The 27,376-nt window shown below is 36.2% G+C and overlaps 2 protein-coding genes across 10 annotated transcripts in view; one reads left to right on the top strand and one right to left on the bottom strand.

Moving 5' to 3' along the window:
- The window catches only part of Pih1D1 (PIH1 domain containing 1), a 15,920-nt gene extending 8,970 nt beyond the window's left edge, over positions 1 to 6,950 (bottom strand). For 3 of the 4 annotated variants that reach the window (XR_011157781.1, XM_069042145.1, XM_069042146.1), the window contains exons 1-3: positions 6,577 to 6,950; positions 6,435 to 6,519; positions 2,465 to 3,060 (exon numbers count right to left, since the gene is read on the bottom strand). Coding sequence is in view for 3 of the 4 variants with exons in the window: in XM_069042145.1 (XP_068898246.1) it covers positions 2,465 to 3,060; positions 6,435 to 6,519; positions 6,577 to 6,651 (756 nt within the window). In the remaining variant the exon portion in view is untranslated. Of the gene's footprint in view, positions 1 to 2,464; positions 3,061 to 4,674; positions 4,806 to 6,434; positions 6,520 to 6,576 lie in introns of those variants that run through there. The other variant, XM_069042147.1, reaches the window with a different exon arrangement.
- On the top strand, positions 5,292 to 27,376 carry MRP (Multidrug-Resistance like Protein 1). Of its 6 annotated transcripts, none has more exons than XM_069042139.1 (17): positions 5,292 to 5,350; positions 6,950 to 7,031; positions 7,263 to 7,559; positions 8,461 to 8,721; positions 8,778 to 8,971; positions 9,229 to 9,357; positions 9,409 to 10,042; positions 14,668 to 14,814; positions 15,044 to 15,128; positions 15,184 to 15,891; positions 15,945 to 16,328; positions 16,379 to 16,480; positions 17,288 to 17,511; positions 19,633 to 20,046; positions 25,879 to 26,186; positions 26,239 to 26,453; positions 26,508 to 27,376. In XM_069042139.1, exons 2-17 carry the CDS (start codon positions 6,987 to 6,989, stop codon positions 26,861 to 26,863), a joined length of 4,503 nt encoding a protein of 1,500 aa, XP_068898240.1. In that variant the 5' UTR covers positions 5,292 to 5,350; positions 6,950 to 6,986; the 3' UTR covers positions 26,864 to 27,376. The 6 variants fall into 6 exon arrangements, with proteins under 6 accessions (XP_068898240.1, XP_068898239.1, XP_068898236.1 ...); XM_069042138.1 differs by lacking the exon at positions 17,288 to 17,511 and adding an exon at positions 19,141 to 19,361 and having other exon boundaries at positions 9,160 to 9,357; XM_069042135.1 differs by having other exon boundaries at positions 9,160 to 9,357.

Raw genomic sequence — 27,376 nt, 5'->3', positions numbered from 1 at the left:
CATTTTGAAATATAAAATTTGCAATAATGACTTCAGCACTTATCACTCACAAATATGGATTATTATTAAAGTTTGTTTGTATCTACGTATACACGCACACACACTTCAGAACAAAACTTCAGAACTATAAGTTCAGATCTGAGTTGGACGCCGGTAAGTCGAAAAACGACGGAAGGGTTGACAGAATTCAGTGACCAAAAAATCATGGTTTCTCACTCTTACACCCACACACAGCTATCAAAACGAGGATGGCCAGTTTGTTAGAGCCGAACGGAAGTTGCAACAAAAGAAAGTTGCACGTGCGGGTGTTAAACGGTGATTTATTAATTACTGATTTCTAAGAACCCGGGTTTACGACAGCCTACATCCTACAAGATGCGCCGACATTTCCATGTTTAAACTTTGTCATATCATACTCGTACGCCACGGCCGCCCCTCTTGACCGTCTTAACGCCCCCCATTTGCCACTAGACTCGCTATCGCCCCCATGGTAAGCTCCAGCGCCCACTAGGGGGCGGTATCGCCCCCGTTGGGAACCTATGATCTAAACGGTACCTAATCAGCGCAGTGGGTGTTAAAGTTAATCTCGATGTGTTGGGAAATAGTTAACTATTTACATTACGCATGCGGTAGGCTACATTTTACAGCGCGAGGTTTTTAGTTTGAAATACGACCGTGAAGCGAGAGTGTTTTATCAAAAACCGAACGATGTAAAATGCTTAGAGACCATTTCATCTAAGAAGTACATGATGACTCATCGAAATCTGACCGTAGGACGCTAGTCAGCTGATGATCAGTGGCGTAGAAACATGCGATTAGCTAAGGAGTCGATATTGTTCAATTAATTTATATGATTAAAATTCTACCAAATTAATAATTCAATAATGAATGTCATAGTATGATACACAGAGAAAGAATTAACAAAAACAAAACACTTCTGAACGCTAACGGGGTTAAGTTAGAAATAACAACGAGCCCATGGATTCTAGATGGTTGATGGGTCTGTGCGCCGCTGGACCTCCCCTAAAAATTTGAACATGAACTCGTCCGACGACAACGTGTTCGTGAGCATTATGTATTTCTTAGACGAAATGATCTCTACCTACCGCATTAATCTATTTGGCCGACGATCCATTGCTTGTTTTCTCAAATTTGAAATTTATTGTAAGCAATAATTTTGCAAAACCTGTCAACAGACTGACATTTGATAAATGAAATGGCAGAAAATTATTTTATTATGCCGATAGACTTACAAGATGGCGCCATCAGACTTCAGACGAAAACAAATTATGTTCATTTTTGAAAATTGAACAAATCAATGGTAGTGGTATCTTCTCTTAGTATAAATGGACTTTATTTATGATAAGCTAAGGTCCGGTTGCACAAAGCGATGTCAAGTCGTTATTATTATTATTAACATAATGTCAAGCGATCTGATTGGATGATATTTAACATTTTATTTGAATCAGTCAATCAAATGGGCGGATTTCCGACTTGACGCGTTTTTAGCTGACACAATGTTAACTAAGCTTTATACAATCGGGCCTAACAGTTTTTGGAGGTCCCTGAAAGCTCCAAATTTTGGTGTTAGTTTACACACTCCGTGCGGTAAAGGGACAGATAGTGTCATCAAGATCAAGAGATTTTCGGTTCAACCTAAGTATAAACCAGAACTGCTAATTTTTAAATGCATTTTGATTTGAGAAATGCAAAATATTAAAACAATTCATTACAAGATTTTACTATTAGACTTAGGACCAGTTTATAGAAAGGGCCTAAGGGCCAGTTTACAGAAGCGAAATTAAGTTAATCGTAATCAAATGCGAGATTAACTGAACGCGTGATCAGATTGCACCAATCGAAGTTCCCTTTCTATAAACTGGCCTTAATTCTAACAAATTCTTGCAGCAGTTTTATCTTTAAATCGATTTTAACGTTGGCTTTTAGCTCCAATTGCTCTAGTTCTAGTTCTATTTTATACATCATTATAATTTTTAATAGAAGACTAAAGTGTGGTCGCTGAACAGATGGAGTACAAAAAAAAAGGAGTGGCGTTAGTTGCGCAGAACGATATACGCTGAAGCCTGTTTCACAATGAGGCAGGTTCTTTGCCATTTATCATTCTCATAAGAATATGATATAGTTGATACTGTGAAAAATGTTGCATTAATTGACGTGGCACATCTTCTCCAAACATGAATACGTGGTCAAACTGCCGATGCGTGTTTAAAACTAATGAGATGCCGTCAAGTAATTTTTATGGATGTACATCAGGCTTTCAAAAATATGTGCACGTTTTGAATAAGCCAATTGGAAGCTGCTGTTTACAATAGGCGGGCACTAGGGGCCCGTTTTATTACTCCATCTGTTCAGCAACCACACGTTAGTTGCCCTAATTTGGCAAAACCTTTGTAAAATTGCGTCCTGTACAGACTGAAAAATAAATAAATAAATTGAAACTTACTACATCTGGGAATTTGAATTCTCCCACTAGACAATTCGGCTGAGCTTTCCTCCTGAACAACCGGTACTCAGGCACCCTATTCTCAATACTGTTACTCGATATAGTCTCTATCAAAGGCTTAGCCCCTTCACTCCCAGTGCTCCCCGTGATTTCTTCAATCAACGACCTACTCCCACTCTTCATCTTCTCGTCGACCTCCCTCTGCTGTATCCTGTGCATCTGCAGCGTCCCGAACGCTTTCCTATTTTTCAAAATGATTTTCTCATCGTTGCACACAATCCCGTATTTATCCTTCAACCCTTCGAAAACAATCGTTATGAAAAAACTCTTGAACAACTGACTCTGTTCGATTTTGTTGAAGAAACTCGGATGAACAGCTACGTCGGCTGCTTTGGCTTCTTCGTTCTTCTTGTCCTTTTCGGTGCGCACCTCGCCTATGCTCATCGGCACTCGGAACTCCGAAATCTCGTCAGACTCCAAGATTTCGCTCAGTTCCTTTTCGCTGATGTCTTTCGGGGCCGGTATGGCGTCGGTGTGGCAGATGTTGACGAAAAATTTTCTTTCCGAACCTACTTCTCGCGTTTTGATGCAGAAACCTGTCAAAAATAAAAAATAATTAAAAGGACGCGCAACCGAGACAACAGTGGAAGGGGTTTCTTTAGTTCTCTTGTACTCTACGTAACAGGAGTCGTAGTTTGGCTTATCGACAGATGGTAGCACCGAAGTTCGAAATTATTTTATCGCCCGCTCCAACTGATTTCATGTAAGCACTTACTTGTAACTTTTTCGTTTTAATTATAAGGATTTTTTTTAAAATTATGGACAAAAAAATAACATACTTTTATAATTACGTGTAACAATTCTAACGTTAATAACGCACAAAAAAAAAGATTGCACAGATACCGGTTACAAGGTAAAAATTTTGGATAATTACTTTCATACATATAAAAATGTGAGTCATTCTTTGTAACTAACAAAGATTTTAAATATCAAAAACAATTTTTTAAGTCAACAGAGAACCAGAAAATTTTATTCAAACGCTCAGAAATTCCACGATTATTGTTATTGTGTTGATAATTTAATCGGCTGCAGTTGTGGAGCAAAAAAATATCTCCGGCTTTTGCAACGATTGCTGACCGTAAATTTATAATTATTTAACGTCATTATGAACGTTGTCCTAGTACAAAATTGGCGAATCGTGGATTGTCAAGGCCGCAAAATTTAATAATCAGCTTGGTCCTCTTAATATTCACTAACTGTAAAGTGATTTGGTACCCATTGTTCCCCAAGTAATTGCTTGAGATAAAGACAACAACGTTGGCGTTAATTCCATTATCCTAATCGTGTAGCAAGGTACCTCCAGGTATCCGATGCGACCAAGACGATGTCATTTACATCAATGTATTCGAGGTTATTGATTGATAACGAAGCCACCGCGAATAAATCAATAAATTGTGGACAAATTGTTAACCGAACGTACGTTGTTCACAAGCAGAAGAATTACCAGCTCTCAAGGTTGTCGCTAAATAGGCGCGTTAGAAAAAATTCTTCTCAGAATTGAAAAAAGACCGCACTTTCCTTGGGCCCGCAATTACAACCGCATTAGGACCAACATCCTTTACACCTCGAGCAGTTAGTTAATGACGATTGGTGACAGGACACGGCAATTTACCTAATTATCCGCTATTTTCACAAGATCGTTGTGAAACATTGCGAAATGAAATCGACAAAATAGCTAAATCATTTTCAAAGGTCCTCTCCCTTCGAGATTGTTCGCGTGTCGCTAGATGACGTAAGAATTTTAGATAAGTGCACCATTTCTCGATAAGGAACTTTCTCCTCAAACCAGTTGACCACTTGCGGGTCTCGTTTTTGACGAGTACATACTATTTAAATCGATTCGTCAACAAAACGAAATTGTTGTGTACGCAACCGGTACAAAAACAAGGTAAATGAGTGATTTGATCGAGTGGAAGTCCCCGATCGCATCCTTGATGCCTCGAGCCGCGCAACGTTAAATTCGCCTTCATTCAGCACCGCAGTCGCGCCTCTTCTCGCGTCTTCCTCCAGAAAATTGATAAATCTATTCGATCAACATTTGCCGTTGCCACATGTTGCGTAACAACACGGCTAGGACACGACAAAGATGCACGGTTTTTCGACAACATTGCTCCTCTATCGACCCAAAGTTATTTATACAACACACTTACAAATCATTAGATTAATTGTTGGCATTGTTGATACAATGCGGGAATCAAGTAGATAATCATCATTCAAGTGGTGACGCGCGTAAAGCGCGGTCGAAATTTCAGACCCAGTTCGAACACCGCGAAAAAAACATTGTCACCTCCGAAGACCGACAGTGCCTCAAAGTGGTGACCCAAAAGAGTGACTTTTCTTTTCCAGTGACTTTTTTCCAAAATCGTCCACCCAAAACAGGTCAGTTAGTCAAGTGTTGCGTTGCGATCGATCATCGCTCGATTTGCACTCGTACCGTGAAAGTCATTGTTAATATCTTATCTTCAACCACATATATCTTGTTTGATGAGTGTTACGACCGTTCAGTTTTTACCGAAACCCCGGCGCGTAATCCCAAACCACAACGAGAACGCTCCAACCGTACAGGTCCTACGATCGCTGATACGGGTGCAGAGCAGGTTTCCAACGTGTCACGTGGAAAGTAGTGTGTTTTAATAAAAATTCGGTTCAATCATCGAGTAATGAACACCGCTGAATTATAACAATACGGTCTGATTCTCGACGCTGCACGTGTCTCTTGCATAATTGATGCTTTCTTCGAACTAATTGTGCGCCCGTTCGGATCGATACGATCGATTAATTTCTCCCAGTTATTTGTGTCCAACAAGAAACACATTTTTTCAACGGGTATGTATCGCTTATTCTTACATCCAAGACGTTCTCCACTCCATTTCGAAATTAATCATTTAAGCGACTAAAATTACGAATTGTTTATACTCATAGAGCGACCTTGACGTTTCCAGAGTTATGCAATTCATGTTTTAATTTAAAGGTGAAAGAAAGGAACCTGGGTGTGCACAAACACATCTTCAGATTTTTCTGAAACCGGTTACAACAAGCTACATTCTTCTTATTATTTGTTAAAATAAACGACCGTATTTATAGACGAATCGTTTCCACATAACTTTCAAATTACACAATTTGCATCAAACGTATTTCGCGTGTGTACAAGCTGAAAAAATATGTGTCAAGCTGGCATAATTAAAAGATTACAATTGAAACAGTTGTTATTGTCTTTGAATTGAAACGAGGCGAGATAAAATTGTGAAGTCTCATTAAGTAATTGTTGGACGAGTAAATAGGACTTAATTAAATAACAATTATCTCAATTTGCGACGTTAATAAAATATGCACATATGTACACATAATTTCATTGCTGATCAGTCTTGGATCATCTGTGGGGCAAAACAGGAAACACAATTTGAACTTTAGTAAAATAAACAAATATTTTCTCATGGTCAGCATAACAAGCACCAACATAAAACTTGTACAATTATTACGGAGGCATCTCTCTTAATTTTGTTCGCGGCGGAAATAGAAAAAAATTAACTTCACAGATTTTGTTTGTGCACTTATGAATCATTCAACAAATACTATACTGACGACAACACCATTTTATTTATTCATTGTTAGTGTGTTCATTTTGTGGTTCCCAAATTTTACACATGCACAATAATTGAATTGTAACTGTTGCAACTGTGAAAAATAGGTCATTTCGGTGCAAACCTTGAACATAGACTGAAAGAAGTTCGAGGGTTATTTTTAGTAAAACTACTTCAGCCTTGATGTCGTTATGACATCGTTATCTGTACTCATAAAAACAAGTTACTTCTTATTATCTGGAAATGACGAATAGATGACACAACAAAAATGTGTGATAAGGCGCAAGTGGTTTTTTGCGATGACAAATTACGTGTCCACCACTACTTACCAGGAAACGGCTTGACCAACTTGGACGGGTGCTGTTCTCCTAGCGGTTTAAATATCTTGTTAAATTCCTCTTCGTCGGGATCGCTCTGCAACAAAATAACAACTTAACCTCAAAATTGAACGTTTCGGATTTCTCTCATTACGGTGAATTGGAGTTTGCTTTCTACGATGCTCGGATCCACGTCCAAGAATACCCCTTTCGAGGGCTTCGAACACATTTTGAATTAACTCCTGACTGAATAACAATAAACAATTTCAAACACCAAAACAACCCATCGAACAAACGACTTGTTTTAACTGCGCATGTGTCAATTGTCATTTGTTTGTCATTGTGACAGAAAGAACTACTGCGATATTTTTGAAAAGTAGTTCCCATGTCCGGAATTAAATAAATTTCGCTTTTGTTCGAGTTCCACGAAAAATAATGATTTCGACTGGGTTGGGGATTGCAAAATTTTGAATTTTCGCGTGCGTTTCATTCAATAAAATGCCACTACATCGTATTTTTTCTTTTAGTATTTCGGCGAAGGAGTTTGCGCAGTTTTGGTAAAAAATGGCTGCAGGTGCGATGGATAAATTTTGTGGTTCCGAATTTTGGGTAAGTATACAGTAGTAATGGAGGTAGATTTATAGAAATTATTTAAACTTGTACCGTGTCGAACTGGTGCAACAATGTAGATTCGGGTGTTATGTTTTTATGTTACGTAAAACAAGGTTAAATACCACCGGTGGTAACTGTATATTTAGTTTATACCTGCGCTCTTTTTTTGATAATTATATATCACAACCGGTGACACCACTATTGGAACTGCTAACTGAATTTTTTTAGAACTCATCACTCTCATGGTACACAAGTGATCCGGATCTAACAAAATGTTTCGAAAGGACAGTGCTCGTTTGGGTTCCTTGTGTGTTTCTATGGACATTTTCGAGTTTAGAAGTTTACTACATATTACACAGCAAGAAACGTGATATACCATGGAATTGGGTAAATGTGTCGAAACTACTCGGAACTGCAGTTCTTTTTGTGTTAACAGTAACAGATTTAGTGACATCAATTAATTCTAGTGAAAGTGATACATACAATGTGGATATTTATACACCTATTATAAAGTTACTATCATTTGTAAGTATACCAGTTTCCACTTTATACACACTGACAGTCATGACATATCTCATCATGACATTGCACATAACCTCACAGTTAACTTTAATCAAAATTGATTTGTAAGATAATATGGGTAATCACTCTTGTTTACTATAAATGAAATGATTCAGCAGAAAATATGTTCTAAAGCCGTGTTCTTTTTAGTAATTTTAATGTTAATTCTGAATGTAAAAATATTGATAAATTTAAATGCAGAAAAGAGAATTAATCTTAATGTTTTAACAACTGTTGGCCAGAGATAATTACATATTTATTATTTTCATAAGTTTTCATAAAATATTTACATATGTTGAAGATACTGAAAATCAAATTTTAACAGTTTTCAAATAATCTACTGTGTCATCAGTAGCAAAGTAAATAAACAGTATCTTGTTGAGCCAAGAATCTTCTTTCCTTTGATCTCATACATGTTTACTGTTAGTTCTTGCAATATGTGTGCTCTTTTTAACAGTTTTACAAAAATTAGTTTAATTACTTTTTATGCAAATGAAACTGATTCTAAATTACAGGGCATTATTTTTTACAGTTTTACATTTAAACAATCATTTGTTGCCAACAATTTACAACACCTTTTAAAATATAAAGAGCAAATCAAATGTGGTTAAATAAACTGAATCATAAAATGTTTATTTTAGTAAAATGTTTTTAAGATTTGTTTTTACAAGTTTTGCCCAAGTACCTAGTTTATGTGATTTCTCAAACATGCCATTTCAGTTTATATTCAAAGTAGTTGTGCTATTAAAAGTTTACGTAAATGAATAAATTCAACTCTTTATTGGTACTTCAACAAATTTAAATTTTATTTGACAGGAATCAAAACTTGGTGGGAGAACGATTTATGTTTGTTTTTATTTTGCAGGCTTTATCGGCCGTACTGTTGGTATACAATCGTAAATATGGCCTCTGTACTTCAGGTTTACAGTTTCTCTTTTGGTTCTTAATGGCGCTATGCGGTGCTATTCAATTCCGAACGGAAGTCAGGGGTTCTCGGGAGGAGATTCCCGAATCCTACTATTCCTACATCAGTTACTTAATTTATTATCCTTTCATTTTGATCATGTTGTTTTTAAATTGTTTCGCCGATCGAGCCCCGAGACACAGCGAATACCCAAAGTTGCAGGTTTGCATTTTTGTCCCATCCAAAGTTTTTAACAACTTGAGAATTTGAACTTTTAGAACCCGTGCCCGGAAGAGCACAGTAGTTTCCTCTCTCGTTTGCTCTTTTCTTGGTTCGATCCTCTCGCGTGGAGAGGTTTCAGAAGGCCTCTTGTGGATTCAGATTTGTGGGACATGAAACACGAAGATTCAGCGGCAGAGGTAGTACCGATGTTCGAGAAGCACTGGCGTAAAATCTTGCAGAAATCGGAAAGGTAAGTCTTGCGCTTGTTAACGCTTAAAGCTTGAACCGTTCGCTTGGATTAATGATATTAATCGAACAGCGCTACGCACCGCACTGTATATGTTTTTAACACGCTCTCACCATCTTGTTGTGTTTCGTTTTTCCGTCGTTGTGCTTGTTTCAACCTGGAGTTGTTTCCTGAGTGGTGTCCCTTTACAGTAACTCCTCCACACATCAAACTCGTGCTTCCTATAAACTAGACTCAGCACGTGTGGACATTGTCAACAGTTCCTCCAGCAAGAAGCAGGCGTCGATACTGTTAGCTCTCATCAAAGCTTTCGGACCTACGTTTGTGTTTGGTGCCGTTTTGAAGTTAGTTCAAGATCTTCTCACTTTCGTCAGCCCCCAGATATTGAAGTAAGTCGTTTGGATCGCTGCAACCGTTCGCGACTAACGATCGTTGATCAGTTTGCTTATAGAGTTCGTGAAAAATAAGGAGGACCAGTGGAAAGGTTTTTTTTATGCCGGCTTGCTTTTCGCCACCGCCACTATCCAGACCATAGTACTGTCACAGTATTTCAACAGAATGTTCGTAGTAGGGATGAGGATTCGTACGGCTTTAGTTTCGGCCATTTACAAAAAAGCCTTGAAAGTTTCGAACAAAGCCCGCAAGGAGACCACAGTGGGAGAGATAGTGAATTTGATGTCCGTCGACGCTCAGAAGTTCATCGATCTGACCGCCTACATCAACATGATCTGGTCGGCGCCTCTGCAGATCGTTTTGGCGTTGTACTTCTTGTGGAATATCTTGGGGCCCTCGGTGTTGGCGGGGTTGGCTGTGATGATCATTTTGATTCCCGTCAACGGGTACATCGCGAACAAAGTCAAAGTTTTGCAAATCAAACAGATGAAAAACAAGGACGAAAGAGTCAAGTTGATGAACGAGGTCCTGAGCGGAATCAAAGTGCTCAAGTTGTACGCTTGGGAGCCAAGTTTTGAAAATCAAATTTTGAAAATCAGGTCTAAGGAGATACAGGTTTTGAAGGAAGCGGCTTATATGAATGCCGGGACGTCGTTCATATGGTCGTGTGCGCCGTTTTTGGTAAGGTTTTCATGGTTTTTCTTATCTACTTAAATAGATTTAGTCAGTTGTGTAAATGTGCTTCAACCGAATCGAAATGAAAAAGTTGATTGGGTTTTTACTTTAATTTTTGTTTAGCAGATTAATCAAATGTGGAGGCATATTTTAAGCTGGAAAATCCATTTGAATAAATGCGACGAATTGTGCGGATAAATTGTAACAACCTAACATTGAAACGTCTTCAATTCAGTTTTTAATTTCGCCAAACCTAAAATCAACCAAGATTTAAAAATCATTTTGAAAACGTGGCAACAATTTTTTTCTATAAAATATCTACATACAGGTGTATTAAAAAAGGCGCATAATACAGGGTGATTATAAATTATTGTCCCGTCGCAGTTGGCGTTGAAAACCCGCACAAATTTTGGATGTGCCGCAGTCTCGCAACATTAGGCAAACCCACGGCTTCCTAGATTAATAAGAGTCGAAGCCTCTAATACGGCTGGTCGAGTTCCTTGAACTGTCTGTTCCTTCAAAAGCCAAAAGTATAGTAGCGCCCTCGACCAAAAAACGAATATTTTTTAAATTAAATGAATGAAAAATCGTATTAATGTTTTTTTTTCTATCAATAATCTACTTTTTGAAGTAGTGTATGTAACATACAAATTCCGATTCTTTTTAAAATGAGATTTGTACGCGGTGAAGCAGCCAAATACACAAATGTATAGTGGCGCCCTCTCAGGAACAGTAAAAATGCTTGCAACTGATGAACTCGACCAGCCGTATTAGAGGCCTCGACTCTTATTAATCTAGGAAGCCGTGGGCAAACCAGTAAACTTGATTTCCACTACCGCCAAGGGCGCCACCTATCGACGATGCCCGAAAAAAATGGGAAATTTTTTCCGGGAGTTTTTTTTATTACTGAAAGAAAGAAAACCCATTACTGCAACCTTCTTTATGTTTTTTTTTGTTTTTTAATTAAATTTTGTAAATTAAATTAGGTTTTAAAATGTTTATTTTTTAACGCCTTTAGCCGATCGACCCACCATTCTTTTTCTCTTAAATTTACGAGCGCTCGAGCATTTCCTTTCAGCGTCGATTTCATGGTGGCTTTACAAGCGTGGCTCGCTCGGCTAGCTTGGCTTTGGAAGAGTCGTTTTCATTTTCATGGTGGCTTCCTACTTCAAGACAGCCACGCCAACGCGCATGCGCTATTGAACTGTCACACCAGCTGATTTGATTATGTAGTTGGGAGTTTGAGCGCATGCGCAAGCTTCCAAAGCCTGAGGGTGGCTTTGAAAAATAGAAATATTACCTATTCTAGCAAAGTCCAAGCCACGCCGCGGCGTTTTTTAAAAACTGTGCTCCCATTGGTCGAGCGGCTTCCAAGCCAAGCGAGCCACACTTGTAAAGCCACCATGAAAACGACCCTTTCAGGGTGGTGGTATGGGTTCTGCTTAGACGAAAAGTTTTTAAATTATTATTATTAACAAAAATGACATTAATGATAATCCTTGTTACTTTCAGCCTTTACTCAAGTTCGAAAAATCACTGTAGCTTAGTTGCGATGTTGCAATAGTTTCAAAATGTATGAATAACATTTAAAAAAATGAAATTACAAATAAACCAATGATCAAAATGGTAAAATTACTGCTGGAATATTTATTTTACTTGTTGAATTCTGTGTTATTAATACTAATTAAATGTATTTCTCGAAGCAAATTTACAAGTTTAACTCTTAATAACTCCATGAGTGGAGGGTTAACAGTAAAATGGTACTAGAGTTTTTTTTTTGCTTGTATTTCAACCTAGAATGATGTGACGTAAATATTATGCGCCATTTTTAATACACCTTGTATAATAATAGTAATAATGTACATTTATATGTGTTGCATACAACTGTTTTTTACAACCGTTTACGTAAAGGTTAATAATGAAACTTATCATTTAAAAAAACCATAATTTTTCATGCCGACTTAGTATGTAATCACTTAGTAATCAGTATGTTGGTACTTTTCATTTTGTATCTTGGTCAACTTTATTACGGAAAATATTTGTCACGCTAGTGCTGAAAAGTTAACTTTCTGAGATGATTATAATCATGTTATCTTTTATCTGTTAATATTTTTGTGAGAAGGTTTTAAAAACGATTGATTGTCTTGGTCTTATTATCGATAATAAACATTTACTTTGTTCTATCACCCTACTGGCACACATATTTCTTAGTTAATCCAAAACATGGCAGACGTCACTGACTGATAATACTAAGATTTTAAACCATCGTTTTGCTATATTGTAAAGATTTCATTAATAATCTTTATTTTATAACTTGAATATCAAAATGTAATCTATAAAATTCCAGATTAACTTCTGAAAGTTATTTTAACTGCGAGTTATGTTCGAATAGATAATGAAATAATATCTAATTATAAAATACAGTGAAACAAGCTCTACATTATGAATGCTGAAAAGACTAAACGTTTTATCATTACCTAATAAAGGGAGTCATATTAGAGTTTTTTTCTTCGAAAAAGACATAGAACAATAACTTTTCGTTGGTTTATTTTGGTTATAAAATTAATATTTTTCAGAGTATTTGTTGACGATGAGCTGCTAAAATATTTTCTTCTAGATACGTTTCTAGATCATTAACGATTTTTAAGCGACTATCATCTCCATTGGACCGTAGAAAATTCTTCCTCGAAAGGTAGAGCCTCTACATAATTTTAACTTCTTCCTCAATTTCAGTTTCTTCTTCACTTTACAAATTCTGTTGAACTAGCAGTCTGCCATTATCGATCTGATTGACGTTTATTGATTCTATGTCTTTGCATAACGAAGTTGTCGATGACTACTACATAACTGGTAGCTGAAATTAACGAACCAGGAACACTTAGGAAATTCATCAAAGAAATTAAAACCAAAGTTTCATCAGAATTTTTTCAAAATTCTCATTTGCTGATCATTTGCTTTTGATAATATTTTTCTAAAATATCTTATTCTGCTTTCAGAATAAGTGGTAATTTCTGCCACTTACTCCCCACGACATTTCTTAGTTTTGGAATTTACTTTTGAAATTTACTTCTTTTATGTGAAGAACAAACTATACTTTCAATGACTTATCTTCTGCTTATAATGTCAAACACTAACCAGTAGATTCGACAGAACCAATCTGGCCCACTCTTTTTCACAGAAGTTTTGTAACAATTTCTCATACATTTCGTTCATTGATTATTTCCTTCTAGAGAGAGTGTCTAACAGGTGTTCAACAAGAAATATTTTATTATAATGCGGGATGTTTGCTGCATCTTTTGTTTTCTCACTCCAGGAGGGTGTATAAACTGTTGATAAGACAGAGATACTTGGGACAGTTCGAAGGTATTTTAGTATACTCTGTTTCTGATCCCAATGCCGCTAAGCAATAAGACGACCGAAGCGCTGACAGATTCCAATGCGTCCAAAACATTTCATGACGGGAAGGCGTAATGGTGCTTATAGAGCACCACAAACTGCTTAAACGTTTTATACTACGGTGAAAATTTCTCATTGCATTATGCGCCACTGTTGTGGTTCCTAGCGATTCTCATTTTCCCTAGGCCATTCTACTGGTATGTATTAAAATGTTGTAATTCAATTTTTGGATTTCCTGCTCTAAAGTACTATCTCTTACATCGCATCTTCCAAACATCATGTTTTCTCACTCTTACGCCCGCACACAGCTTTTAGAACAGGACGGCCAGCTTGTTAACGTGAGCCGAGCGCAAGTATCTTCCCAACAAAAGAAACTCGCACACGTGCGGGTGTTAAGCGGTGATTATTACTGATTTATGACAATCCGGGTTTACGACTTGCCGGCATCGAACTCAGAAATGGGGTATATCCGTGTCCATAATGTTCAATGCCACCAATAAAATATAATAAGTATTTAAAGTAAACTATTTAAAAACTCAAGCAAAACTTAATTTTTTAGAGAAAAAGTATTAATATTTTTGTTATTTAAAATTATGTACAAATATGTGCCACATTTGACAAGCGTTTCGGTTTAAGCACATTATATCCGTTGTATTGTTTTTAATAATGTTTGAAATAATGTCAAGACCGACATAACGTAAACACTGAATTCGATAATAACATTAATTGGAGGTTGTTTGATTTATTTTTTATTGTAATTAATGTAAGATAGAGTTTACTTAATTAGTCGAATGACAGCAGACAATTAATTTAAATTGCAAAATATTTAATTCGAAGTAAGATTCGTTCCCGAATCGAATCAGTCGTTCTAGTTTAAGTTACCGATAGGGAATATGTTATATAACTTGTTTCTAATCTGTGTAGGTGAGTCTGCTCACCTTTGCAGTATTCATCTACAGCGACTCAAACAACGTAATGACACCGTCAGTGGCGTTTGTTTCACTTTCTTTGTTTAGCATAATGCGAATGCCAATGTCGTTACTGCCGATGATGATCGTGTACTTAGTCGAGGTATTTAAACGTTACAACTGTTACAATAATCGTAACACATTTCACTGGCGGAGGTGTGCTGTACTGAACTGATCATTGACCACGCTAGTTATAATATACATATAAGTTTTAACGCCTGGGGTGAAAGCCTATTCTATCATTATTTTTCCATTTGCATGCCCTAGGTGTCACTAGTGTCTTTCGGTACATATGTCTTGGTGGACGAAAGTAACGTTCTTGATGCGAGTAAGGCCTTTGTATCTGTATCTCTCTTCAATATACTAAGGTTTCCGCTGAGCATGTTGCCAATGATGATATCGAACCTGGTCCAAGTAAGCTATCAACATCATAATCCGTCATTATAGGTAGTCAGGTTTGCACGATGCAACACTTTTGATATTGAGACGATCGTGTAAACCTTCCTACGCTTACTCATTATTGCTTTTTAATTCTTTTTCTTTTGTTACTTTTTCTCTTTTATGTGTTGCATCATCATGAAATCGTCTAGCGGATTTCATGATCTCAAAGATCACAAAGTAACTTCTTAACGCTCTTATTTAGGCCATGGTTTCTATCAAGAGAATCAATCATTTTATGAACGCGGAAGAACTGGATCCTAGCAGTGTTTCTCATGACCCCTCCGAAAGTATATATGTATTTCTATGTACCGAGGGATCTGGTTTAAACGGTTCAATTTTTAGCTGCCCCGTTAGTGATCGAGAACGGCACCTTCAGTTGGGACGATGACCAAGTCTTGAAAAACATAAACATCCGCCTGGAGAAGAATTCGCTGTCCGCAGTAGTGGGGACGGTGGGTTCTGGCAAAAGCAGTCTGATCTCGGCCTTCTTAGGCGAGATGGAGAAGATTTCAGGGCGCGTCAACACCGTCGGATCTATAGCTTACGTAGCCCAACAAGCTTGGATCCAGAATGCCAGTCTGAGAGATAACATTCTCTTCGGAAAATCATTCGACAAGGTGTTGTACGATAAAGTGATCGAATCTTGTGCCCTGAAACCAGATTTCGAAATGTTACCGGCCGGAGATCAGACTGAAATCGGCGAAAAGGGTATAAACTTGTCCGGAGGACAAAAACAGAGAGTCAGTCTTGCGCGTGCCGTTTACGCAAATTCAGACGTTTATTTTTTGGATGATCCACTGAGCGCTGTGGACAGTCACGTGGGCAAGCACATTTTCGAAAAAGTGTTAGGACCCGAAGGGTTGCTCAAGAACAAGACTCGAGTCTTGGTCACTCACGGCATAACCTACTTACCTCAAACCGACAAGATTATTGTACTTAAGGATGGAGAAGTCTCCGAAAGCGGGACTTACCAGGAGCTGCTCGATAAGAAGGGAGCTTTCTCCGAATTCTTGTTGCAGCACATCAACGAAGTTGAAGAAGACGTGGAAGGTTGGTGCTCGCAACCAGTCTTAAGATTGCACGTGTAAAAATTGTTTTTGTAGAGTTGGACGTGCTGAAGACTCAGCTCAGCGGAACCGTCGTTTCCGAAGAGATCAATAAAAAATTGTCTCGCCACAGGTCTCGAGTGTCGGAGTCGGTGTCCGAGACCGGATCAGATCAGACTAGTTTGTCGCTGCAAAGGCAAAAATCGTCCGAGAGCGCCGACAAGAACTTGCTGCGACATCGATCTAGTTCGATCGAAGAACCCAAAAAGATACCGGCCAAAACGGATAAATTGATTGAAGTGGAGAAGGCGGAAACGGGAAGTGTGAAGTGGAGCGTTTACAAACACTATCTGCGGTCGATAGGAGTATTTCTGACCGTGGCGACGATCTTTTTGAACATGTTGTTCCAGGGGTTCAGCATCGGATCTAACGTGTGGTTGGGTAAGTGGTTGATTTGGTCGATGCAACTTTGTTGATGTCGTTTTTTAAAGGTGCTTGGTCGGACGATAAGACTATCGTGGTCAACAACGTCACTAATACCGCGAAAAGAGACTTTTATCTCGGTATTTATGGTGCTTTAGGTATAGGACAAGGTAAGTGATTGTTTTTCGCATCTGTGGATGTCAGGTTAACCGTCCCATTAAATTATTTTGCATATTGGGCGGCATGTTTCCGGCTGCTTTTTTTTCTTTTACAAAAGCCAAAGTTAATTATTTCATTCTAACAGCATGAGGATCGCATGAAGTTCTCTACGTTATCGACCGAAAAACACAATGACAGCAGATAAGTTTGACAAGTTGTCTTTTGAACCGAGATATAGAGAAATCATGCGATCATTATTTTTGTCTGCCATTATGCAACTGTTAAAGTAGCTCATTATTTTATTTTAACCAATCAGATGAACACTTGTATCATTATTAACGACTTCTAGGTCTTAGTTCCTTTGTTATGTCTCTGAGCTATGCAATAGGATTTATCAAAGCGGCTGTCAAGACACACGAAACCCTCTTGCATAACTGTTTTCTTTGGCCGTTGATGACGTTTGACACCACACCTCTAGGTCGAATTCTTAACAGATTTTCTAACGATATTAACATTTTGGATAATGTGTTACCAATGACTCTCCAATCAGGTGTTACCATGGTGTTTACGGTAATGTTAATTTATTTTCTCTTAATTTTCATTTGCTAGAGTGTCGTCAGCACAGTGTTCGTCGTCGACACCGGCACACGTGGGTTCGCCTTATTTAGCTTAAGAAAACGCTTCCGGCTTACACGCTTCTTATTTTTGTTGTTTTTTTTTTTTGTACCCGCTTTTTAACTGATTTGCACATTTTTTTCTGTTCTAACAAACTACCCCATACATGTTGAATTTTGTGAGTTTTTTGATCGGTTTTTCAGCTCTTGCCATATTGTTATCGGCGCTGACATTATACATAGGAGCGTTAAACGGAGCTCGAATACTTCACCACCTGCTACTGTCAAACATTTTACGAGTTCCTTGTACAACGTTTTTCGATGTAACTCCAGTCGGACGAATCTTAAACAGATTCTCCAAAGACATTGACACTTTGGACAACATATTACCGATGACTCTCAGAGGATGGATCACTTGTTTTTTTTCGGTTTGTGTTTTTACTGATTGAGCCAATGTCATCAAAGCAGTTATATTGTTTTGTTGTTAATGTGAAGTCACACAAGTCGGCCAACATTTTCGCTCATTTTTTAATCCGCTCTGAATTAATCGTGTTACAGTTTTATAACACTGTTTTTTATTTTTGTCGCTTTAGTATTTCAATTCTTTTTGTTTTTGGTTGAACCTCTTAGTATGCTTGAGACCCACTTTTAGTGTGTTATGCTGTATTAGGTCACGGTAATGTAGTGTCTTCCCCTCAGTGCTAGTGTTTTGTGTAAAATTTAACTTTGAACTTGTAGCATTGTCAATTTGCTCGTCGGAGTTAAATCTAACGATAGCGTCTCTAAATGCCGCCTCTGAAATTCATAGAGGTCTCCTGTCGAATATTTTCCGCCAGCCGATGAGCTTTTTCGAATTAATTCCAATCGGCAGAGTTCTCAGTAGATTTTCTAGAGATCTAGGCGGTCTCGATGAGGAACTTCCCTTTAGCTGTTACGAAGTCATTGAAAGTAGTTGTATTGTAAGTGTTTCAGCGACGAGTTTTTTGTTTAGCAGTTATATTTAAATACAGATTTGGGTTTAGTTTGGCGTTCTTCTTGTTTTCTATCCAAGTTCTTCTAATTTTCTTTTAATTTATATACATACACCTCTTCTACAAATGTCTCCAAACAGCATCACCTCTATCTTCAATTTGCGCAAAATAGACTAACGTATTCAATGAAACACACCCTGTATGTCTGTCTCAAAGAATTTTGATCCGATTGTTGATTGATGTACAAGTGTGTTAGCGTTGATATTCTTATGAATACAGTGTATGGGGAAAGAACTTATCATTTTTTTCAGCTCCAGAATTTATCAAAAATAGAATTGTTGACAACTGATTGTTTTTAGATTTGACAGCTGTCAAATTGACAAAACTGACAGATGGCGTCAGACGCGACCCAAATACCTAAATTTTGTACAAAGAATTCGCAATTTATGTGCTTTAGGGGCAAGGAAAGAAACGATAACGATTTTATTTCCTCGTGTATTCGTTGTACTTGATATTCGGCGCTAAGAGGATGATGTATTGTTACTTAACACAAAATTTTTATCAAAAAACATTTCATTGTTTTCTGGAGCTAAACTAGTCGCAGTTTTTGGTTGATTTATTTTGTAAATATTTTTGTTTCGTCCAGTTTATCGAGCACTTCCCAAATTAATATAATTTAATCAAGCTAATGACACTAGCCATCGTTAATTGCTTCCAGTAGGCAATAAGCTTCTAGTATTTCTTGCACCCTTATTAACTTTGATCCGTTTGCATAGTTGTAAAAGTATTACTACAAAATAACTACTAACATGATATTTTCCACTAATTTTCGCTTTGTATACTTCTTTACTCACTACTGTAACGCACCACCTTTTTTGATAGAAATTGGCATTCTTTTAATTAAACTTATGCTTCAGTGTAATTGCTAAAATCAAAGGATGTTCTTTAAGTCGCGATAATTATACAAATGTGTTGTCAGTCTGAACGTAATGAAAGTTAAAAGCCTAGAAGAACTATCGCGAAAAGAACTGGTGAAGGAAAATATTTGCTGAGGACCTTCTTAACATTTTGATTTCAAAATTTCAGCTATTGTGTCATTATTTGCTGATTTGACGCCTCAGTTAGGTTGTTGTTACGCCTCCATAATTTTACACCAGGTCATGCTGAAGGGTGTTTTGCGAGCTCCAATGTTGTTCTTTGATACCACCCCTCTTGGACGAATTCTGGGTCGCTTTTCTCGAGACGTTGAAATTATGGATAATACTTTACCTTGGGGCATGTCAGATGGAGTTTATTGCCTGTTTGAGGTATAAGCACTACAAATTCACAGTATTTGCACAGCAGTACATAAAAACAGACCGTTTTTCCCTCCCACTTTTCCGTTTATTTACGATTTTTTTTTTGGCATTGAGCATTCTCACCAACTCACCGTTAATTTGTTTATTTCTATTTGAAATATGTTTTGCCTGAGGGAAAATGTTGTGCAATGTACGACATGTTTAAATATAACTGCTTCGCTTCACGCAGTGTTTTGTTTTATTTGATGGCAGGACTCTAATAATCTAGGAAAACTTTTAGGTGGTGGGCACCTTAGTTGTGATCAGTTATACCACACCGATTTTCATCAGTGTTATTGTACCGATAGGAATCTTGTACTATTTCATTCAAAGATTTTACGTAGCGACGTCGAGACAGTTGAAACGTTTAGAATCGGTGTCTCGTTCGCCGATTTATTCGCATTTCGGCGAGACCATCACGGGAGTGCAAGCGATCAGAGCGTTCCGAGAACAGGAACGATTTATTCGAGAATCTGAACATAAAGTCGACGTCAATCAAGTCTGTTATTATCCGAGTATCATCTCGAACAGATGGCTGGCAGTCAGGCTGGAAATGATAGGAAATTTGATCATTCTGTTCGCCGCCCTGTTCGCGGTCTGGGGGAAAGATCAGAATCCCGGATTGGTTGGACTTTCTGTCACCTACTCGCTGCAGGTAAGGTTTTATCACACTTTGAATAAGCCTCTGTGTAAACCTACAAAGCAAATTCAGACAACATAAAAAAGACACACAATTATTTTGAAAGAATGTACACCCAGCTCAACTTCTAATGTCAGAGTTCGGACATGGACATGCTCCATATATATATTTTTTAATCTGTAATAATTTTATCGAAGGTAAAATAACAACACCAAATTTTTTTCTCAGATAGATTTTTCAATTTTACGAAAACTTTTTGCTTTGACAATTTTACGAGTTGAATTTGGGCATTTTTATTCTGGTTAGGTCCGAAAGATTAATTCCAGAATACAAACTTTAACGTTAGCTAATTATTTATTTATAATACAGTTATTGAAACACAATTATTAAAAGCAATATGAGAATCTGACAGGAGTAGCATGCAGTTTTAATCACTTTTGACAGATGACAGAGTAGTAGGACGTTTTTATCGCGATAAACATTTTTGATTGGATGAAAGCAAGCGCTCTGATTGGCTGAATACGTGGGAATTAATCAATAGTAATATCTCGAGTGCATGTCAAATTTTCCGCAGTTTGACATGTCCGAGGGATATTTTGCTAGATTTATTTCCAGAAAAAAGTAAAAGTGAAAATGTATGAGTTAATAGATTCTTCTGTGAAACGTTTCATTTCATGGTTGCTTTCAAAAAATTGAGTCCAGACAGACAATTTCGAATTTGCAATATAATGTATGTAATAAAATTTGCACGATCTGGTTGGATTAAATTTTTTGAAGTAAGTAGTCGCTGTACGTAGGTTTCTCAAATGATGATTTGTATAAAACTATGAAAGTGACTATGTAAGTACCTATTTTGTTGTGGTGTACTCGACGCATTTGAAAATGTTACTGATATGAACGGTTTCCAGCAAGGAAAACGAGCCTTTGACCAAAGTTGTAAGTCATTCCTGTCGTAAAATGCAAGTATTTTTCAAACAGAAGTAGCCTAGTCGTAGTAAGAGTGTTTATTTGTAAGGTTTCTTGCATGTTGCAACGCTGTAAAAAGTGTTAAATAGATGGCAGCATTTTAGACAGTTAACTCGAAAGAGATCTTTCATAAAAGTAGACGTGTATTGCATAAAATCATTTTTCTAATTGTCCACATCATGTTATAATACTTATAAGAAAATGACAGTGGCAGTGGACTCTATTAAACTGGGATAGTGATTTGTTCCAGTTATATGTATGAATTTACAGGTGGAGCCAAGAACTTTCTTAAAAGCAAAATATTTTTTCAAGAATTACGTAAATGATCGTAAATGAAAAAAAAGTTTTTATTTTTTAATTCGTTCACTTTTGGTGATGCAGATGCCTCATCTGATCAACAAAAGTATTCACCAAGATACGGACACGTGGTGAATTAAAAAATCTCGTCGTTATGTTACGCACGTCAGAGGTTTGATTAAAATTTAGGCATAACGATAAATTTTAGATTTGTAATGTAATGAACTAGCACTACTCACCTTTTGCCTAACTGATCGAATATAAATTTTAAATAAATAAAAACCATTAAGTATTAAAAAATAAATAAAAACAAATACATACATTATAAAGATTATATTTTTTCATCAGCCTTAATCTAAACAGTTTTCAAGAACAAAATAATATTAGTATGTATAACATTTTCCATGGAACAGAGCACTTTGCAAATGGGGATGGAAGAAACAAGAAAGACAAGAAAAGAACAGTACGCGGTTGAAGGTTTTTGTCAGATTTACAAATGTTGCTTTTCCAAATTCAATTTTATAAAAATTGCTAAATTATTATCAAAATAAGAGTGAAGTACAGTGTACCGGGTGATTCAAGTTTTACCGCCCGCACGATAAACCCTATTAAAAAATTACGAAACGTTAGGGTTACATTCCCTTGATATGAGGCTTCAAATGTCTGCAATCAATTTTCCCGTATCACTTCATTCAGAGCCATAAAATAAAAAAAAAATGATTTTGAGAAAAAAAAAATTCCTACACGCTCATAATTTGCAATTAATTCAAAGAACACATTTATGAAATTTCTTTATTAGTTTTTGGATTATTCCAATTTTAACATTAACAGCGGAAAAATTACTATCTCATAAGATAAGTAAATACCTCATTGTTGGTAAACAGCCAACAAACATCTGTTGAGAACTTTTCTAGTAATTCTTAAGGGTGACCGATACTGGCGAAGTGTTTCAGTTTTGCCACCTTTATAACGCAGCCACTAATACACAGTGGAGTATATAGATAAGTATGGAAACCAAACTGAATTTTTACCTGAAATAATAAGCCCTGAGGCTCTGACCGTTTCCATGCCCTTACCGAAAGGTTCTCGGAGTTTTATGGTTTAATCTGGTTTATCAGACAAACAATAAATACATTTCTTATTTTGTCTAAAAATGTAAGACATAATTTTCTTCTGGAAAATTGTCGAATAATAAAATTATTAATATTATAATAGATTAAAATGGTCCAATAATATGAAGTCCCAAAATTCACGCCCATAAATAAATGTCTTTTTCGCATTAGACACATTAGACGTCGTATGCGAAAAAGACATGTTTTTGCAACGAATTACATACAAGATTTTTTCTAATTCCGTAAAGTATTAGGCAAAAAACAAGAAAAAAGAAATACAGGTTTTAATTTTTTTAATTCACTAATTTATTACTCCTATCATTCTATCACTCTCTATCTACTCCAATTCATTTATTACAAAAGTGATATTTATTGTTACAATTTTGTAGGGATTTTCTTGCCAAATGAGTGATTTTGATCTGCGGTATAGCTGCTATATGTATATCCAGTTTATTACCTGCGAAGTCGCAGCCACTTATCAACGATTTGAGCAATGGCTTGCGTTTTTTAAAAGTTTCTTTTACATGATGAACTGATGAGATCAATTCAATACTTTGATTGCTTTAGTAAAAGAAAAGAAAGCTTTTCTTGTAATTTTATACTTCTCACTCTTTTTGGCACTGATGCGAAAAAGTGACAGTTAAACGCATTAGTGCGAAAAAGAACGTCATTGTGACATTCAAATGACCACCAAAAAACCACCTATTTTGCAATGGAACTACTGGTCTCGCGAAGGAGTAGATAATTACCAATTCGCGATTTCTTTTTGTGATTTATACATATACCTACCTGCATACTCCACAACGCACAAAACTTTTCATACGATCATACTTTAATTTATAAATCAATATTTCTGTACTTAATTTGTTATACCGGGTGTATTATGAAAAACCTTTGGTGCTATAACTTCCTTATTTTTTATCCGATTTTAATAAATGATACATCAAACAAAATTCGTTTTAGAAACACTATAGCTCGACATGCTATAATTTTTTTTTGACATTATATTTTTTGACAGACCGCAGCTAACTTTGTTTTTTTAAGTTGCACTGTATATTTTTTTATTTTTATTCTGATAGATGTTTATCTTCTGAAACACAAACATTAAAATAAAAAATCAAAAATTTGTTTTTAATTAAAAAAAATTGAATTTCCAAAAATCAAGTAACCATAACTTTACTATAGCAAATGTTCGAAATTACCTCCATTCTCTCTAAGGTACATTCGACAGCTTCCACTGACGCCTATTGCGGCGTTTAATAAAAATTCTGGTGGTATTTGTTCACATACTGCTACGATTCTTGTTACTAAATCATTTCTGTTATCGACGGAGTCAAATAGACATTGTCTAGAATGCACTTTTATTACTGTTTAATGTGACTGCTTGATTAAAAAAAAAAAACGTTATTTTTTAATTTCTTCTTTTTGATTCTATGCATGAACATGTTGTTTACATTTTCATATTCTAAATAAAAATCTCTATAAAACTGAGGAAAAAAAGTTAATAGTGCAATTTGAAAAAAAAAGTTGACTATCATTTGTCAAAAACAGAACTCAAGAACAAATATTGGATCAATTCAAATTGTAGCCCATTTAAAACGATTTTGCTTGACACATCAATTATTAAAATCGTCTGAAAAATAAGGAAGCAATTTATTCATTATTTTGATACGTACATATTTTTAAAAAAACCTAATATTTAATTCCAAAAATTAATTTTCATAAAAAAAAAGCAAAAATTAATTCGCTCTGTACGGTCATAGTTTATATTAGAATTTCTGAAGAAATTCGAATAATACCGTGACAGGGTATTATCTGTAGTCATAAAATTTCCTGGTTGAAAACTGATCGGCGGCCCAAACTAACCCCCGGATTTGTCCCGTTCCTAAACAGGTAGGTAGTTTTGAAATCGGAGAAAAGATGTGCCTCTACTGCCTCTGGTGGCAAAAGCGATGAACTAAAACCGTTTTTATTCGCAAATTTATAAATGAATAACTTCCACAACTTCTGTTTTTTTTAATTATTATTTAATGTAGTAGGTAAAGGTAAATATATTGTATAGAATTACAAAATATTCTAACGAAATGTTCGCCTGGAAGACGAAAAATTTAACTTTTACATTAAGCTCAATATAAAAAAAAACAAATGTTTCATCCACAATTTCATAACGCAGCGGACTCAGTAAACTTATTTAGATTCATTCTACAAAATCTGGAAGCATAATATTGAAATTTAGGTAATAAAAAATCGAATTAAAGCCGCGCACTTTAGGTTTTTATCATATCATCAGACAATCTTTTTCTCTTATAAAAAAAAGTATAACGCTGCGGTCTGGAGAATTAAAAAACCTTTAATTTGATGTATGATACTTGACGAATGATTGCGTATTAACTGAGTTCTTTGCAATTAATGAAATACACTCTAGTCAACGCTGGTATCGGTCACCCTTAAATCCCTAAAGGGTAGGTACCATAAACAACTCACGTCAAGCGCTTTTTTGGAAATGACCCCCCAATTTAATAATAAATCATAGCTAAATTTCGCACTTTAATATCAAATTCCATTTATTTCAAGAACCGGTGATGTTTTCATGTTTTCAATTACCAAATTTTTCCTAAATGTTTGAAAAGACTCAGTGAAAAATTATGTAAATTAATGCAGTGGTTATTGAATTAAAATAAAATATTTATTTTTTTTACCTGTTTCATTAAAAAAAATAAATAAATATTTACACAATATTTTACAGCGGTACACAATCATTTTTGAAAATTTAAAATCGATTAGAAGTGGGTGTTTGCGATAGTGCGGTAAAACTTGAATCATTTTGTACATTAGTACATTAAAATTTAAAACTGCAAAAATAACTTAATAATTGATGTTAATAAATTTATAAACATTCCAAAGAACATAGAGCCTTTATAATTTAAATAATCTATTGTACTTCTGTATAATTTTCTAATCGCAATGGTTACAACCCCTTGTTTGAAGAAGTTACTTCTCTGAGGGCCGATTTCACCAACGCCAGTTAAAGTTAACTGCAGGTTAAAATGCTTCGTTACTTTAGTTACCTATAGTTATAACAATGTTTTCGTATATTTTAATCTGTAGTTAAATTTAACTCACGTTGTTGAAACCGGCTCTAAAACTTCCCTTTTTTTTATTATTACTTTATTAAATCGATCTTTTTACATTTGACTAATTTACATTTCGGTTTCGGTCGGTTCAAATTTATCAATTAAGTTCGTACCTACTACTTTTGGTATAAAATTTGCACTTTATAGCCTTTGTAAATTACAACTACTCCCAAGAAGGATAAACCTATCATTTGTCGTAAAGCATTACTTGTGAAATTAGAATTTGAGCAGAGTGTATCTTGAGTAGACATGACGTGCCCGTAAGGTAAATCCTTGCGACGGGAGCGAATTTAAATCCAAAGATTGCCCAAACCTTGATAATTTGTATGTCGGAATAGATAACACAAACTTTGAACTGGTTGGTGCGGATGACCTCCGACGTCGAAACCAACATCGTAGCAGTGGAACGTATTAAGGAATACGGCGAGGCCCCTCAGGAAGCCGCTTGGGAAATCCCCAACAAAAGCCCGCCGTCCTCGTGGCCCGAAGCGGGAAATGTCCAATTCAGCAAATACGCAGTCAGATACAGACCGGGCCTGGACCTGGTCCTAAAAGGGGTAAACTTCAGCATAAACGGCGGCGAAAAGGTCGGAATTGTGGGAAGAACCGGAGCGGGAAAATCCAGTCTCACTTTATCTCTATTTAGGTAGAAGAGTAGCGGTGCTAATGGGGCGAACGTTAAATAATTAATTTTGCAGGATTATCGAAGCTGCCGAAGGGGAAATCCTTATAGATGGAGTGAATATATCGAGCTTAGGTCTGCACACGTTGCGTTCCCGGCTCACGATTATCCCACAGGATGCCGTTCTATTCTCGGGATCGCTCCGAATGAACTTGGACCCGTTCGATAAGCACAGCGACGAGGAAGTGTGGATGGCTTTGGAGCACGCCCATTTAAAATCGTTCGTGAAGGGTGAGTCCGCGTCAGTTTCGAAATTTCGATAATCGAATGAACGAGTTTCGACAGGTTTGACGGCCGGTTTGTACCATGAGGTGACAGAAGGAGGCGAAAATCTGTCGGTCGGACAGAGACAGTTGATCTGTCTGAGTAGAGCGTTGTTGAGGAAGACGAAGGTGCTGGTCTTGGACGAGGCGACTGCCGCTGTCGATTTGGAAACGGATGATTTGATCCAGAGAACCATCAGGACTGAGTTTAAAGATTGCACAGTCTTAACCATAGCCCACAGATTAAACACAATTATGGACTCTGATAGAGTCATAGTTTTAGATCAAGGCAAGATAGTGGAGTTCGATTCTCCTTCGAATTTACTTAAACAACAATCAATATTCTACAATATGTGCAAAGATGCAGGGTTAGCTTGAATTAAAGAGTTTTGTAAATAAAATTTCCGTTCATGTCACTTATGTCTATTAAAACGTATCGATGTGTTCAAGCAAAAATAAAATTCAAACTTTTATTATGAGTGATAAGTTTAATCATGTTTGACGTTTGTTGCATTGTGTATTGTTGAAATTTGTTAACAGACCACGTTATTACTGTTTTTGTTACTTAATTTTTGATTTGAAGCCTCACGTTTATTTAAAGGTTTTTTCTATTTTTGTACTTAGTTTATTTTTATTACACTTGCCTTACGATGTGAATTAAATCTTTCTAAGAATTGTGATCTTGTTAACAATTGGGTAAATTTTTGCAATAATGCCTATTATTGCTTACCACTAGAATGTTACGTGTAGTGTCATTTATCCTACAGTACTTATACAGTATTTTTTCAGTTCTGTTATAGATAAACTGAACAAAGTTTTAAGTGTACCTAATGTTCAATATTTTTAATCTTATTCATTGTACTGTAATTTTTTATAAATAATATTCATAAA

Source organism: Tenebrio molitor, chromosome 3, assembly GCF_963966145.1.
Source record: "Tenebrio molitor chromosome 3, icTenMoli1.1, whole genome shotgun sequence".
NCBI lineage: Eukaryota > Metazoa > Arthropoda > Insecta > Coleoptera > Tenebrionidae > Tenebrio > Tenebrio molitor.
The sequence above is the reverse complement of the archived record's forward strand: the minus strand, read 5'-3'. Positions and strand labels throughout refer to the sequence as shown.

Excerpts from the sequence above, each read along its gene's own strand:
- MRP (XM_069042135.1), top strand. The coding sequence starts at position 6,987 with ATGGCTGCAGGTGCGATGGATAAATTTTGTGGTTCCGAATTTTGG. Across the intron at positions 10,043-14,667 it reads GGTCGTGTGCGCCGTTTTTG|GTGTCACTAGTGTCTTTCGG; the intron begins GTAAGGTTTTCA and ends TGCATGCCCTAG. Across the intron at positions 16,329-16,378 it reads CGGATCTAACGTGTGGTTGG|GTGCTTGGTCGGACGATAAG; the intron begins GTAAGTGGTTGA and ends CGTTTTTTAAAG.